General features: G+C 32.2%; 2 protein-coding genes across 6 annotated transcripts in view; both read right to left on the bottom strand.

Annotated features, from left to right (window-relative positions):
- Positions 1–60: 60 nt before the first annotated feature.
- Positions 61–16,641, bottom strand: part of LOC143246379 (uncharacterized) — a 39,918-nt gene continuing 23,337 nt past the window's right edge. For 4 of the 5 annotated variants that reach the window (XM_076492979.1, XM_076492982.1, XM_076492980.1 and 1 more), the window contains one exon: positions 14,122–15,155. In XM_076492979.1, coding sequence (XP_076349094.1) covers positions 14,613–15,155 — 543 coding nt within the window. In that variant the 3' untranslated portion in view covers positions 14,122–14,612. Of the gene's footprint in view, positions 94–14,121; positions 15,156–16,641 lie in introns of those variants that run through there. The other variant, XM_076492983.1, reaches the window with a different exon arrangement.
- On the bottom strand, positions 3,904–14,316 carry LOC143246378 (uncharacterized). The gene is made up of 2 exons (XM_076492978.1): positions 13,704–14,316; positions 3,904–11,284 (listed from the first exon to the last, which is right to left on the bottom strand). Exons 1-2 carry the CDS (start codon positions 14,314–14,316, stop codon positions 7,872–7,874), a joined length of 4,026 nt encoding a protein of 1,341 aa, XP_076349093.1. The 3' UTR covers positions 3,904–7,871.

Below are 16,641 nucleotides of genomic sequence, written 5' to 3'. Positions count from 1 at the left end.
TTATCCACATCTTTCTCTGATCATTTTCCTTTCCTTTCCTCCAGTAGTTCCTGATCAAGGATTGAAACTCGTTGCTCAACAGAATAGGGTTAGCTAGAAGATAAGTTAGCGATTTACTACAACTAAAATCCATAGTTAAACTAAATGATAAAAGAAAATAGTAAACGAACGATAAACACAACCTTAAAAAATTAAACTTGCTGTCTCGCAATACCTTTGCGGAAACTGTTTTAAATATAAAAAGACCTTTTCTCTGTATTTTGCCTATCACCTGAACACTCAATACTTCCTACTCTGAGTTTAGTTTTTAATATACTTTGTGGAACAATTTTTGAAATACAATTCTGAATTCTTAGTTATTGTTCTTTAGTGCTCAACTTCTACCATATTTCATACTCTGAAATTGTTATGGATTTTCTTTTTATCTAAAGACTGAAAAACTATAGTTAATTTTAAGGTTGCATTGTCAATTGCTTTTCTGAATTACATAACCAAAATAGGAGTCTCAAAAACGCTTTCAAAATGTTAACTTAAAGAAAGTATACCACCTTTCTCATGAATTTCATACTTTTTTTAATAAACAAAGAACTAGTTTTTCATCACGTATTACAATACTGTCGTTGTTTTCTAATTATAAACAAATTGCAACTGATATTCCTTCATACTGCATGTGTATATGAATCTGTAGTAAACTTATGGCATCCAACTTCTCAGGAAATTACACCAAATACAACTCTTGTCGGAAATAAAGCTACAATAATATTGTTCTACAAACCATTCTGACAGTTGAATCAAGTTCTTAATGCCAATACTTACTTTAATATTTTTGTGATATCAAGCCATCCAATCGTATTGGATACGTAATCTAATTTATTGTTTATTTCTTTTTCAATAGTCTCACAAAACGACTCAAGAGTTATTTGCGCTAGCCATTCCTTAACTTTGAACTGATAGACTACAATGAAAGCTGTCAATCAACAGCATCCACTGCCATTTCTTGGTTTACTACTGTTTGTAAAAACTATACTGTTATCAAATGTTACGTTTATTGGCAAATTTATACTAAAATATTATTTTTTTTGTCATTTGAAGTATGCATGATTAAGTAATTTATTCTGTATGATGTGAAAGTTGATTATTTACATCTATATTTTCACAAATATAACGCATCAGTACCAAGAATACAATATTTATATTAAACGGTTAAGGAAGAGAATAAGGGGATATTTTCCTGAGACCAAACATTTGTGTTTTCGATTTCTAATGTCTTGTCATTCTAGAACGGAAAAGGATAATTTATATTTATTTAAGTCAGTGAAATTGAGAGAACGCCTATAGCTGGGGTAGAGAAAATATAACAGAAAAATATAACGCTTTACTGAAGACAAACATTCGAAGTGTATCTAGTAAGTTTTAAAGAATACAAATAAAATCTGAGAATTTTTAGACGAATAATAATTTTTAATCTTAACATCAAAAGTTATAGTGTAAATACTAAGCTCATGAATATTATAAATTAATCCCTATATTGTTCGTTACGCTTTGGGCCGTTACAAAGAAGTGTTACACTTGGGTAACACTTATTTTACTTCATATGGTGACGCAAGAGAAGTTACTTTCTAGATTATTTTGTTGTGGATCTCATTTTCATCTGACGGTATTTTATCTGGCAGCTGTAGGACCTTTATTTCCTTTTACAGAGTATCAATAGCATCCTTCAAATGACTGGTATTAACTGGGATAGACTTGCTATAATGTCTTTTCGTTTCCAGGTGACACACAGAAAGTCAAATGATTCTTTCACTTTATTACCAAACACAACAGAAAGTCGAGTTTAACCTCATATTATCATGTGTTGGAGTTCTTTAATTTATTACTAATCTCATATGCACAAACCAGCTGCATAAAGTAGTAGATAGACAGATACCTCAGCCAAATCTTGTTAGAAAAATTAACATTTAGTTAGCACATTACCTTAAATGGATTCATAATGTTCTGAGGTAGGATTTTCTGATAATAGAAAGAAAAAAAATATACGATAATAGAACATTTGGTACGTGCATGTGACATTGGTAAGTGGTTTTGATTTCATGCGACATTTACACAGTTTGTTCAATATCACAAGGTTTTATCATTTACCATTCCATCTCAAAGGAAGCACAGTATTATTACCTTCTTCTTATGGTTTACATATTTCAGCAAATAACATAGATTCATAGTTTTAATTTTATTAAAATTAGTATAAGCGTCTAATAGTTTCATAATATGTACTGACTAGCGAAATTATTAAGAGCTATGCCTGATAACGGATTGGGTTATCTTTTCCCGAATAACAACCATGATATGACGTTGTACAGAATCTAAAAGGATTGAGATCCCGAATTCTGATGGAAAAAATGTCAGAAGTTTTCTCAAATTAAATCATGCATGTACATCTTAAGCATGGCATATGGAAGTATTGTCGTCTTTGAAAAACCTGTCCTAATCAGAGTACATGTAAAACATTGCTCGATACAATTAATCATAAATTATGCTGAGGCATACTGTGTCATTCATTGTTTTCTAGAGGGACAAAAAGTCTAGGGCACGCAAGGAGAAGATGCCTCAAATTTTAAATCCACCACTATAGGATTGAACATATAGGATAACACAAGAGGGGCGAGTTATTCTCATGGATCTTTTCTGATATATTTTCTTTTACCTGTCCCTAAGCAAAAGGGTAAAGAGTACCACATTATTCTTCATCAGTCGTTATTTGTCCAATGTCTACACTTTTTACACTACTCAGGACATTTTAGCTTGTTTGATAATTGAATCACATGGTTTGTTCCAAAGTTCTTCACAAGGTAAGGTTGGAGATGGGTGTGGAATGATCTGTACTGAACGGCTGTTAGTTTCGAATTGTTCGATGACAATTGAACTTTTACCATCATGTCTAACTTCGTTTATCCTCTTTTTGTCATATTTTGCGTCTATAACTCTTCTATGAAGAATATATTTTTCCAATTCATTTCATTGTTGGTAGAATTGAATGACCGATTTCTTAAAGCAGCTTACAAATGAAACTGTCTTGCTGATTTTACTTTTTTGGTATCATTTTATTGACTTTCAACATTGCTAAATTTTCTTTCATAAAGTTACTAATTTTTTTTAGAATAATCTTCACTGATGTAGCAATAACACATCTTTTATTATAAAACCATTAGTAACTTTGTCTAGAATTTGAAGGTTTTCAAAAAATGTACAGTTGATAACTGCTGTTAAATCTTTGTTTGAGATTAACTGTTCATATTTTTTGATTCATTGGAATTTGTGAAGGTCCTCAATTATATTGTTCACAGGACAGATTAAGGGAACTTTCATATTTTTTAATCATTGTTCTTGTTTTAAAGTTTTGTGCAGCATGGAACAGTTATTCGCAAGTTAAATATAAACAAAATAGGCTTTTTAGTTGTTTTTTTTATACACAGTTTATCAGCATATACTTGTGTGTGTTAACATTGTTGAATTGTTCTCTCATTTGTTCCACTAGGCAAAAGCTCCAGTTTAAAATAAAAACTTTAAGAAACAAACAAACAAACTCCATGCTATCAGAAAATATAGAATTCACAAGTGAAATTAGAAGAGAGCAAGAAAACAAAAACTGCTAAGCTTAGCGTTCATTTTTGTGGCATCTTCAATTCTAAGTTCATAATTTCGAAATTACAAAATTCTCATTTGGTGAAAACAAATTTTAGTGTGTGAATAAAGAGCTGGTTCCTTCTAAAACTATGTTTATATTTCATTTCAACTTAATGAAAAATGTCATGTGACAATCATATATGTTCATCAAAAAGTCATCAAATATTATATATACTTTTGGAATTAATTATATAAACATGAATTTACACATACTACAAAAAATTCAGTCTATTCCTTTATTTTCAAATATTAGATCCAGAGAATTACATAACTACAAAGCATATACTATTACAGAAGCAATACACCTGGTATGAGTTTCCTGTGAAATACCAGTTAAACAACAAAGAAACACTATTTGCATTAACCTGTTGCCACAACACTTAATGTCAAACAAACAAAAGAAAAACATTCCATTAGCCTTAAAAGTTTTTGCAACCAAGATACATAGAGAAATTGCTTGCACATCTAGATCTCAATATTTGTTTCTCTTAATACTTCAAGATATTGATATCTATATTCCTGGAATAAACAAGTACAAGTTTAAAACCTCATAATAACAAGCAAATGTACCATTCCATAAAATGACTTCTTCCCTTTCAATTCTTGGTCACTGATTTTGATGTTCAATACATGCACATGACATAACAGCCATGTTCCTAAGAAATTGCATCAAATTTATCATGAGATACATTGTCATCAATGATATTCGTACGCAATGGTGCAAAAACTTCACACATTTCTCTTTTTTAATCTACTGAAAATATTTCACAATATGCAAATGTTCAAGAGAACTTCACACAAACATTTAAATCATAGAATACGTATTATAATAAAGCCCACTACTAAAGAGCCTCTCAAATGGGAAAAAACAACAAAAAACGTTTTATTCTCATGCCAACCAATGCTAAAGTACAATTCTGAACTGAAAAATTAGTTAATTACATCTAGTAATTTATAGAAGACAATTTGTAACTTTTTTCTACTCCATGCCCATACATGTCTTCTAGTTTAAACAATATCCTATAAAAATTACACAGTGTTACAACTAAAAAAAACATGGTTAACTGAAGAAACAAGATTGGTTTGATGTAGTTTCACAACTTCTTCCATCTTGTCTTGTAAACCAATGAATCACTTAAGTCTATTCTTTCAAAGTAGTTCTGAAAAACGTTCTCTATTGAAAATGAAAAATCTACTTATATTCATTAATTAAGAAACAAATACACTGTTGATATGAACACCCTAATTCTCAGATAACACCATAGTGGACATTTTGAATGTGTTTAATGGCATGCTTTTATACATCTTATTTCTTTGGAAAATGCCAATTTTACTGATCCACTCTGAAGAAAAAACTGATGTAATACCTCAGGATTATTAAATTTGACTAAGCTTGTAAAGAACTGATCCCTTTGTTTGCTTATCTAAGATCTACAGTTCCTTACTCTCTTATATCCTGTAAAGGACTATTCTGCTGTTTCATTTAACTAGTAGTTTTGTCATAAAATTCCCAAGATTAATGGATACCAAACATTTTTGATTTTCATCACTAGATATAAAGACCTGGATTATGTGTACTTCATTCAATGACAATATTCCATTTCTGCTCATCTGCCTTCCAAATAAACTTTTAGTTCTCGTATAAAATAGCTCCTTGTTGAAAGTGACTAAATCTGTCACTACTTCAAACACTGGCCCCCTCTGCCTTTTCTCAAACTGCAAGGGACAAAAGCATTTCTTTGGGTCTTGACTGAGTTCAGATTTTTTCTTTCTTCTAACTACAAAGCTGATTGTTACAATAACAATTTCCTAAAAGATCATAACTCAAAGTACAGTTGGGGGTTGTCTGCTAAATAATTTCAAAAGCTACAGCCTTTCTGAAGACATTTTTTCCAATCTAGCCACTAATTTCTTCCAACTATGCTGGATGTGCACCTAAACAAACCAAGTACTAAAATAGACTGCCCTAAGCTAATTTTAATTCCATCACATATTCTCGTGATGTTTGTTTCACACTTAAAAGGTCTAAAACTCAACTTTCAGAATGTTCTTGATTATTTTACAAGATTCAATTTTTCTATTCATATCATTTGTAATAATTGTTCTTTTAATTACTTTTTTTTAGATATTTTAGAAAATGTGATGTTGGCTCATCCTCAAGATCTCTTTATCAAAGTTTTGGTTTTGTTTCTCTGAAAATCATTTGACTAGAAACTAACCATTTCTTTCAGGATGTACTCTTATCTTGAACTCTGGTTAATATTATTTTAAAAGGTCTTCAATTCTAAACATTCATACAAGCCTTGGGTGCTCTGTAATGGTCCTCCTCTTGGTTTATTATCGTCTGTATAGTCTTCCTGCTTGGTTTGTTGTTTTTTCAATGTTTGAAAGAAATATGCTTTCTATAAATAGAGACTGAAAACTGCCCTCTGAATAGTAATCATTCCATTTCCCATTAAAATGTCACCTAACTATAAAAAAGACCAAAACTCTAAGGACTTGTGTTCAAGTCCAGTCTGCTGGGCAATATTTAGATTTTCTTTTTCTTCAAAATCTAATGAGCTCTTTAACTCCTCCTAAATTGTGAGTGTTATTTCTAAGAATATATTATTAAAAGAGCACTTTCAAGTGGTAAAACAAAATACCCAACCTTGTAAAACTGCAGGTGAATTCAGCAATGATTCCTTCTAAACCTATAAATTAATAATCCATTTCAACATGGTAGGATCTCATGAAATAACTACAAATTTCCTTTAGTCAAATATTAAGAGAAATGTTAATCATTACACTGCAACATTTACCATATGAACGTGAAGTTAAACATAAAACAGATTTCAGTTTATCTAATTATCCTAAAATATTTGCTCCAGAAATTTACAGTTACATGTAAAAAGACAATTAACAATAAAGCATGTGCTATCATATATATGATAAGGATCTGTAAAGGACTATTCTGCTATGCTTGATTTAACAAGTAGTTTTGTCGTAACATTCCTAAGATTAATGGATATCAAACAAACATGAAATGCAAATTGCCATTTATGCTATTGTCTGTGATGTTCCAATACTGGGTTTTTATCACCTCATAAGTTAAGATGATAAACCTATATTTTCTGTGAAATACTAGTCTTAACACTTACTTGCATGAAACTAATACCACAAAATTGATAAGAAAAAGTAAAAACAATCTATTAACTTCAACGTTCTTCTAACCATGATGCATATCTCTACAAGATGTTAATAACCTAGGAATACACTTCAGTTTAAAACTTTTTCACAAGTACAACTAAATAAAATGATTTTTCCATTCAATTCTTTGTCATTGATTTAGACTTGCAAAAGACGTGTAACTTCACATTTCAATATCATAAAATTTACAGTAAATTTATTATCACATACAACTGGTCTAAGATACATCTCTATCTTCAGTGATATTTCTGATACAGTGGTGCAAAATATTTCTTAAGCAACTTCTGTTAATCTAATGAAGGTATATAATGGTAATTAAAAAATTATATATATTTAAATGATAAAACACTAATACAACAAATTCCTTTATTAAGAGACCTTGCACAAACTCAAGACAGTATGAGTTCTTACCTACATACATACCAAATTAAAAAATTCTGAATCAGCTGCTTAAAACAATGAAGGCTAACTTGTAACAGTTTTGAATTGCATACCACTAAACATATATGCTAATTTATGACCTTCCCATACAAGCAATACAAGTCTCAACTTGGATAAACACTACCATCATACTCTGCCACAATAAGAAAAAAGTTAGGTGTAGTTGTGTAACAAATACCTGTAATTCTGTTTATTATTGAAATTTAAGTTTTCCTGGATAATGATGAAAAACATCTACATAAAAGGTAAAATCTAATTAAGTTTTTAGTTTTATTATAGGATATATGTGCATTAGTCCATTTCAAAAATGTACTGATATTATTCTTTAGCATAAAAACAACACCAACATCAACACCATGGTTTAAAATTCATGCTTGCACCCAAGCAAAAAGCTGAAAAAAACCAAACAATCATGGAAATTTTGAACTTCGTTAATATTCTTATTTTAATGTCAGACTTGATGTTTTGCTGCAAAATACGAGTTGTATTGATTTCTCCGATTTATTTCAATAATCCACATATGAGAGTATGCTCTGAAGAGGAAACAAATATACACCACCTCAGTTTTGAGAGGTATGACCATATGAGCCTTTTTGAGAATTGTTTCTTTTGCCTTCTTTGGATATCCCATCCCACCTTCTTTTAGTATCTTCCTTATGAATTCCAAAAGGGTTATTCTGCTGTGTTTGGTTTTTCATATAATTCTGTTGTGATGTTCCTAGTCGTAATGGATACTGAACAATTCCAGTTTTCATTAAAGGATACAAAGATGTTGAATCATATGTATTTTTCTGGAATGACAATGAGCCACCACTTCTATTCATCTGCTTTTCAGATGACCTTTTCCCATCATTTACTTTGTTCTCATCTAAATTACTTTCTTGTTGGTAAACTTTCTGTGACGTATCAAAGTTCTTACGACCTTGATTAGATCTGCCATGAGGTGGTATCTGAAAATTTCCTTCACTTAGATCAGAGTATCTGTACATATTTCCTATGTTCTCTCTTTGACTATCTTCAAACTGTAATGTCATTAGTTCCTGAGATTTGGAGTTCATGATCCTTCTTCCTTCAAACTGTTTCTGATGAAAACCAGAAGTTACATTGGGTGTTTCTAATATATTACCATCATTGTTTGATTGTCCATAACTCTGAGTGTGGGGTTTGGGTCTGTTTCCTAAATGACTTTGAAAGTTACCTTCTTTATGGGCAAATTTTCCAACCTGGCTACTTGCATTTCTTCCAGCTTGAGAAGAAGCCAAGTTCTGGATTCTTTCCCAGGTAGACTGTCCTTGACTGGTATCAATTCTTTCACTTGTTACTCCTGATCTGTTTTTTTCAAATCTAGATGGTCCAAAACTACGGGTATTTTGAGAAAGTTCTTGATTATTATGAAAGATTCCACTTTTTTGTTCATATTGTCTGTACTGATTATGATTCTGATTTCTTGGATATTTTACAAACTGTGGAGATAGCTTTTCCTCAGGAACTTTCTTCTCATTTTGGCTCCCTCTGAATAATCCTTCGTCAACCATTGTATTTAAATTGGTTGGTTGTCTAAAGGCATTTTCTCGTTTAAAAAGTGATCTTGAACTCTGACAACTTTGATTTGAATTATTTTCAAAGGCCTTCATGTCTGATTGTTTAAATGGGCCTTGAGGGTTTGGTAATAATCCTTCTTTCAGTTCAGGTTGTCTGTATAGCCCTCCTCTTTGGTTGTTTCGGTTTTTCTCAAAACGTGATGTCAATACATTTTCTGAAAATCTAGAATTATAATCCCCTTCTCTGGCAAATTGCCCCTTATAAAAAAAATCTGTTTCAGTAGATTTCCCACTTAAATGATCGTCAATTTTGTATTCAGACATCCGAGAACCTGGATCTGTTTTTGATGCTGGAAAATTTGTATGCATTTCATTTTTCTGTTTAGGTTGTGCATATACCATTCTAGTTTGAGCTCTTTGATTATTCTCAAATCGTGATGGTGACATATCTTCAGCAACTCTAAAGCTCTGATTTCCATTTCTTCCTTTATATGTAGAGGACAATAAACTACTTCTTTGTTCAGTACTACCTTCAGATGGTCTAAAATCTTGGGAAATTTCTTTTGAAAAAGCATTCTCAAATTTGCCTTTCTTCCACTGTGATTGTCTGTATAATGCTCTTGCTTGTACATTTTGGCTTCCCCCAAAACTTGAGGGCAACGTGCTTTCAGAAAATCTTGATTTCTGAGCCCCTAATCTTGCAAACTGTCCTCCATCAACAGTGACTGCTCCACTGGTTGTCATTTCTGAATCCTTAAAAGTTTTAGAAAGCCCCAAACTTTGTGGGTTTTGATTGAGTTTATCTTGAGGGTAATTTTGAAGCATTTTTGTTTGTTGAGTTTGTTTGTGAGAAAGGTTTCTTTGACCACTTTGATTTTTCCCAAACTGTGATGGTAGCTTTTCTTCAAGTACTCTCAAGTTCTGATTTCTCTCTGCTGCATATAATTCATTATTAGTGGATGTTACACTTGTCTTTCTTTCTGTACTTTCTTCAGGTGATCCAGAAGTCTTACTGCTTTTTCTGTTTCCTTTTGACATTTTCTTAGATCTTCTTTTCCTTTGGGAATGTTTAAACAGAGTCCTTGTCTGGCTGTCTTGGCATTTTCCAAACTGCAAAGGCAGCATTTCTCTTGCAATCTCAAAATTTCCTTTTACAAACTGTTCTTCATTAGTTTTGGAATATGAGATGTTCTCTAAAGATTTTGATGATTCAGGATTCTCACACTGAGAAGCTTTGATATTTTGGCCTTTCTGTTGTACACCTCTCTTTTGTTGCTTTGGTTGTTTCTGATTCTGCCTTGAATTTTGTTGCTTACGAGTCTGGATCTTAAATGTTGGCATTCTATAAACATCACCTGACTCTCGTGGTGTGCTTGACAACTGCCTCAACTCAATAATGGAGTTGGATTCTGGATTAAAGCGTGTTTGAGTTCTTCTACCAAAGTGTTGCTTTGTGGAATCACTTAATGATGTTATGCCTAATTCTGAAAATGTCTCCTTTCTTTGACTAATAGCTGAAGTATCCTGATTATTCGGGGAGACAAAATTTTTCTGCCAGTGTGAAGTATTTCTGTAAAATGGCAAATCATCTGCATTCATTTCAACACTTGTATGAGACATGGCATTAGAGACACGGTTGTTTTGGTTCATATATCCTAGTTCCTGAAGAAAAGAAACCAATCTGTGGTCTGGGATATCAGTCATCCCTTTCTTTGTTAGAGCAAAAGCTAGATTATTAGCAATTTCTTCTTTATTTGCTCCAGTGTAATCTTTTATAGATAAATTATCAAAAAAATAATCACTTTGTTTGATAGATCCCACATTTGGTGTTGAAAAAGACTGGAATTCTGTGCTGGCTTGTAGCTGGAATGCTTGCAACTTTTTTGGTACCTCATTCTTAGCCATCTGAGATGGTCTCTTCCTTCCAGTACGCTGTAGACTATTTGTCTGATGAGCTACATCTCTCCTGCCGAGATGCATAGATGTGCCAACATTATGTTCTTTATTTAGAAGCAGCCCACTAGGAGGTACATAAGCACCAAGAATACCTTTCTGACGTGACTGCATCAACCTTTTGTCCTCAAGCTGCTGCAGAGAAGTGACACCAATGTTTGAAAAATGGCTTGTCTCACGTTTTCCTTTCGCCATTTCCATATCCTCATAATTTTGTGAGTTGCCTCCTCCTTCCCAAAAATTTGTCCTTCTATGCATGGAACTCATGTTACTTCTGTTAAGACCACTGGCATTGACACTTAGCTTTTCACCCTTGTCAAACTGCCCCATCTTCATTGGACTGGAAAAAGATTCTTCTGTTCTTCCAAGTCTAAAACTTGGCCTGTCTTGTCCATTTCTCAGATGTTTTCCTCTCTGATTTGTCTGGTTGGTAACCTTTTCTGGCAATTCAATCTGATCACCTTTATGACCTTCAGACACTGTAAAAAAAAAATCACACACGCACGCTCACACACACACATTCTTTGATTAGTCCATGTACTTGGTATATATAATTGTAGCATATCTGTAATTCTCAATTAGGAGATATTTAATTACTAGTTTTATGGTGTTACCAAATTATATCAAAAAATGAAAAAAAATTAATATTAATTTTTCTGTTAGTCAGTTCTAAGTTTGATGATGAAACAGCAATTATAAAATTTCAGCTATTTTGTAACTGTGGTATTGCCATTCCACTTACTATGGAATGCCATAACAATAATCTTTTTTATATTTAAAATTAATGCTTAACATAAGCTAATGATCATGTAATATCATTAATAGTTGTATTTAATTATTAAAAAAGTAGTACAACAGTAAGCTTACTAATGTTAATCTACCAGATGACACTTTCAATTGCTGTACTTAATAAATACAGACATTCAGTTTTCAATCAAATACTACTTGTGTACTTAAAAACCACATTTCTAATGTATGTGCAAAATTCATACAAGTATAAATTCAGTTAATCTCTGCCTCCCAAAATGTACTCAACAATGCCTTATGAATAATGCTACTGTATTATTTCCTATCCTGATAAATAATGATAATTTTTAAAACAATAAACAAGTTTAAAACATTGCTTTTTAAAGAAAAGTTACATTGGACTATTTTCAGTATCCATTACATGGAAACAAACTATGAATTTCAGCACTTTAAGTCCGTAAACTTACTGCTGTCCCACCAAGAGACTTTAGATATTAATAAACAAGAGCAAAGTAATACAAAAAAAAAAAATTAATACAAGATATATTCATCTTAAGTTCAATAAATTTCTGTAATCAATGTCTTCTAATAGCAGCTCTATCATTAACAGTTTCACCTACTTTAACTATGCTATTATAAATAAAAAATAAGTACTTCAAATGCTAACAAATGTTCCCTTTTTTTGTAAATGGTAAAATAGCATTATCTAAAGATAAAAAATACATTCTTACCGCAACACATTCAAGCAATGCTCTTTATTCTTTTTGTCAATGTTGCTTTTTGAGTTCACTTTAACTGGTGAACATTTCAATCTGGCATAATGTGTTCATTATAATCAGTGAATAATGAAAACTTTTTGCAATTCTGCAGTGAAATGCTTCATTAAACTTGCACAAATTAAGGACTTATATAATCCACCCAAAATAAAACACACTCTCTCTCGAAACGCATAGAAAAGGTACTGTTGAAACAGCTAGAGGACCAAGATGTATGCAGAATAGCCTTCCAGTTACCAATTATATGGCAGTTTTCATGATCTAGAAAAAATTCCTTTTTGCTTAATAACAGCAACAATTCAGACATAAGACCCCAAACGAAGGCTTGTTTCTCAGGAACAATAATGAAACACAAAAACATGATCACCAAAACATTTGTGATCCAAACTTGTTTCTCCCAAGCAGCATCTAAGTGCATGACTTAAGAAAAAAAGTACCACAAAGAAGTTTTTAAGTAATAAAACTGATGGTACTGCAAAAAGACTTGAATTGTTTAAGCCAAAAGTAAGACAGGTACATGCCCCAATCAACAAACCTATTTGAGTTACCTGGCATCAAGATGCTTGGCAAAAGTGTGTGTGCATATACATGTGTATTATATATACACAACTAAAATACATAGGTGTGTATGTGTGTGTATATATAAATATACACATAACATAGCATTTTTCTGATACTAGAAGAGACAAGAAATGGAAGCCAGAAACCAGATGAAAGTTTTTAAAACTGCAGACACAGCTTACTGTAGTCAAAACCAAGCAAAGGTGAGTGTGGTTCCACAAGCACTGTGGAAAAAGACATTCTGGCTCTAGAATAATTATTTCCCACTACAATGCTACTGCCACTTGGTATCCATTTTGGAAATTTAAACCAAGATGGCATCATATCTCAAGCATATATAGACGAGCTACACTTTTGGGTAATTATAACACAAAGCTTTTTCCCTGTAACAGTTTGCTGTTGCTGTGTTGTATGTATGTATACAGTTGAGTAATAAGCTAATAATATTACAGAAGCTTATCAAACCTTCAAATATTGGGTTAACTGCTGAACATTTGAAGACTACAAATCAGCAGAATGCACAGCCTTACAAAAAATATGTTTCATATTTATATTCCATCATATGTGAATGCACTAGGGAGTTCTGCCACACACTAGTATTTTCTAAACATAAACAACAAAATAACACTTATAACTAGAAGAGTTACCAAACCTAAGAATCAGATAAAGTACACTGTACTGGTGAAGCAAATGAAACTGTTCAGCAATAACAAGTGTACATGAATGGTGCACGTTTGAATTTTAATATAATAAATATAGATAATAACTTTTTAAATACATGGAACAGAACTGACTAAATTAATAGTATACTTGCCTTTACTGTCACTGCAGATGCTTCTGTAATCATTTCCTCTCTGAAAATCAGACTGCTTCTTTGTACCACTGAAGTCTTTACCCATTTCTTCAGGTTTGTCCACACTATCTGGACTCTTGTTCCTCCTCCTCCTTTTACCTGGATAATCTTCTTTAGACTGGTTTCTTCTTTTCATTTGAAACTGGTATCTATCTCTGTTCTCTCTACTATGATCATTTTTATTATGCTGCCAGGGTAAATCTTTTTCTCTTCTAGAATTACATGTTGTTTGACCTTGTCTAACATCCTTTTCACACAGTTTCATATCATTTTTAGCACCCTTGTCTATCTCATCCTGTTCCCTATGTTGACTAGTACTTTTTTTAAAATTACTCTCAATTTTTTCAACATCTTTGTCTCTAACACTTCTAAACCCATCTTTATTTTTATCTTTTGGCTGATCTATATCACTTTTTAGCTCTGTATTGCTTTTTTCAACTTTAAATTGATTTTTGTCACTTCTAGGAACATCATTAATTATCTCTTTTCCTTGGTTTTCAGCAACAGATGGATCCTTTTTCTTCTCCTGCTCGTCTCCAGTGTTTTTAGTCCCACCTTTCTGAGAAGTATCCATTTCAGAAACATCCTTGTTCTGTTTCTGATGGTCTTGTTTACTAGGAGAAGCATTTTTATTCAAATGGTCATCTTCCTTGTATATGCCTTTTTTCTGTAGTTCTCTGTCACTCTGAACAATATTCTGTTCTTTGTTTTTCAGACCTGTAAAAGTACTGAAACTTTCTTGACTTTCCCTTGTAAACACCTTTTTATCACTCTGAAAATCATTTAATTCTGTTTCAGAGTCAGTTCTGATTGCTTTCAAATATTGCTGCTCACTTTCATTCTCCTTTTTCTGCAAACAACTTTGCTCTTTTAAAATTTTCTTGTTGATTCTTTATCATTCAACAATTTGGATGAATTTTCAAAATACTCCTCAGTATCTCTACGCTCAGGTTCTTTTCTACTGTTATTGCTACTATTTATAACAGTTTCATTTTTCTCTTGACAGTCAGAGCCTCGTACACCTTCAGGCTCCGTCACGAAATTAGCAGTTTTAGAATCTGTAGAATTTTTATCAAATGCTGTAGAATCTGAATCCTCCTTTGTTCCTTTAAGTTCACTGGGGACCTGAGATAAGTCTGATGGCTTTTCTTCTCGACCTGTTTCAGCCAACTGCAATTCAGATGGAAGTGAAATCTTTTCACTTTCAGAGAAGTGCAGGCCTTCTTGAATTGCATGTTTAATGTCAGCAGCAAATTTTGAAAAGTACCTGCTAGTTGTTACATAAACTTTTTGTCTTCCATAGCACTTCTCTAACTGTTCACAAAGATCTTCTAATGCTTTAGTAATTTTTGTATCCCATTTCTTTGGATTTTCGCATGGAAATTTCTCCTCATACTTTGGCAAATGTTTCTCCTACAATGGTCAGAGGTGAATAGGTTGGTACTGAACAAAAATGTACATTTTCATAATTTTATTCCACAAACATAAAAACAGAAGAATAACCCCTCTTACATAAAGACAGAACTAATGAGCCTTTGTAAATGAACAAACAGAATCAAGGTTCCACTACCCAAGACTCTGTTGAACCTTTCCAGCCAAGACCTGTTCGTGATGGATGGTGCCATGTATTTGGTAGAGACCAGATTAGATACTGTGTTGTGGCAATACAGACCACAAGAAAGAAACTCTGCCATTTCTACTACAAATTTTCTAATAACACTACACATTTGTAAAATTTGCTTTTTGGAGGTAAGTGATACATTTAGTCAAGAGACTGAATGCTGTATATATCTAGATAGATTTAATCTCTTGAGAAAAAGTTAAACAAATAAAATAAAAGTGCAGTAATAAAACAAGCATTCAATGCCATAACACAAATAAGGTGGGTCATTAAGTAACTTGCCCCATTTTTTTTTTAAGGTACTGTCTGAAGTAAGACCCAAATTCTTTTGGGAGTACCCAATCCTTACAGATTAACTTCAATTTTCACAAACATACATGCTTAAAGAAAGAGAAAAGCATATTTGGATGTTCAAGCCCACAACATCCCACATTTCTCTCTCTGCAACCAGAAGTGGGAAGAAAAATAATAGAGTACTATACATCAATGGGGAAAGACAACAAAACTGTCCTTGATGCTGTCATTTTAGTCCCAAAAATGTTCTTTAGACACAGAAAACAAAATGTTATATTACTATTATGTTAAATTCAACCTCTTCTTTTAATACAGCTCACATCCTACACCTTTATGTGCTTGAACACTGCCTGTTCCTCTATCTCTTTTTTTTTCTCCTTTTTCAGAGAATGTTATACAGAAAAATTGAGATTAAACCAGACAGACAGAATACCTCAAAATAATCTGGGTATTACTTCTGCCAGTACCTCAAAAACCAGTATTATTAGACAATGACACAAGTTACAGTTTGTGCCATAGTGTTGGATATTTGTTGATTACTGCAGTTTTATTTTTATTTTTTTTTTTACAACTATTTATTCCCTTTCCTCCAGCAAATTAAATCTAACTATATTTTATATAATGTGTGGGTATGGTAAGAATCCATAATTAAATTCTAGTTGTTTCTTTGTACTTGAATTTTTCACTTTAGTTCTGATTAAGTTTCTATAAATTTGAAAGCAGATTCAGTTCAAATCCAATATTGTTTGGTTATACACAGATTGAATAGAAGTTTATTCCTACTTAATTAATGTTGTGAAATTACTTTTGTTTCTGATGTTTGTTTTAGGTGAGATAATTAAAATCTTACACAGCTGTTAGTATATTTACACAAATAAATTGTGGTATTGCTTGACAGAATAGGATTCAAAACTACTATGACTGAGAAGCTGGTAGCAATGTAGCTACATGACAGTTACTAACTGGCCCAAAAGAAAAACTTCC

Source organism: Tachypleus tridentatus, chromosome 3 (assembly GCF_004210375.1).
Source record: "Tachypleus tridentatus isolate NWPU-2018 chromosome 3, ASM421037v1, whole genome shotgun sequence".
Classification (NCBI taxonomy): domain Eukaryota; kingdom Metazoa; phylum Arthropoda; class Merostomata; order Xiphosura; family Limulidae; genus Tachypleus; species Tachypleus tridentatus.
The sequence above is the reverse complement of the archived record's forward strand: the minus strand, read 5'-3'. Positions and strand labels throughout refer to the sequence as shown.

Bases quoted from the DNA above. Each gene is read 5' to 3' on its own strand.
- LOC143246378 (XM_076492978.1), bottom strand. From the start codon at position 14,316: ATGGATACTTCTCAGAAAGGTGGGACTAAAAACACTGGAGACGAGCAG. The intron at 11,285-13,703 runs GCAAGTATACTA...TTTTTTTTACAG, and splicing joins CATCTGCAGTGACAGTAAAG to TGTCTGAAGGTCATAAAGGT.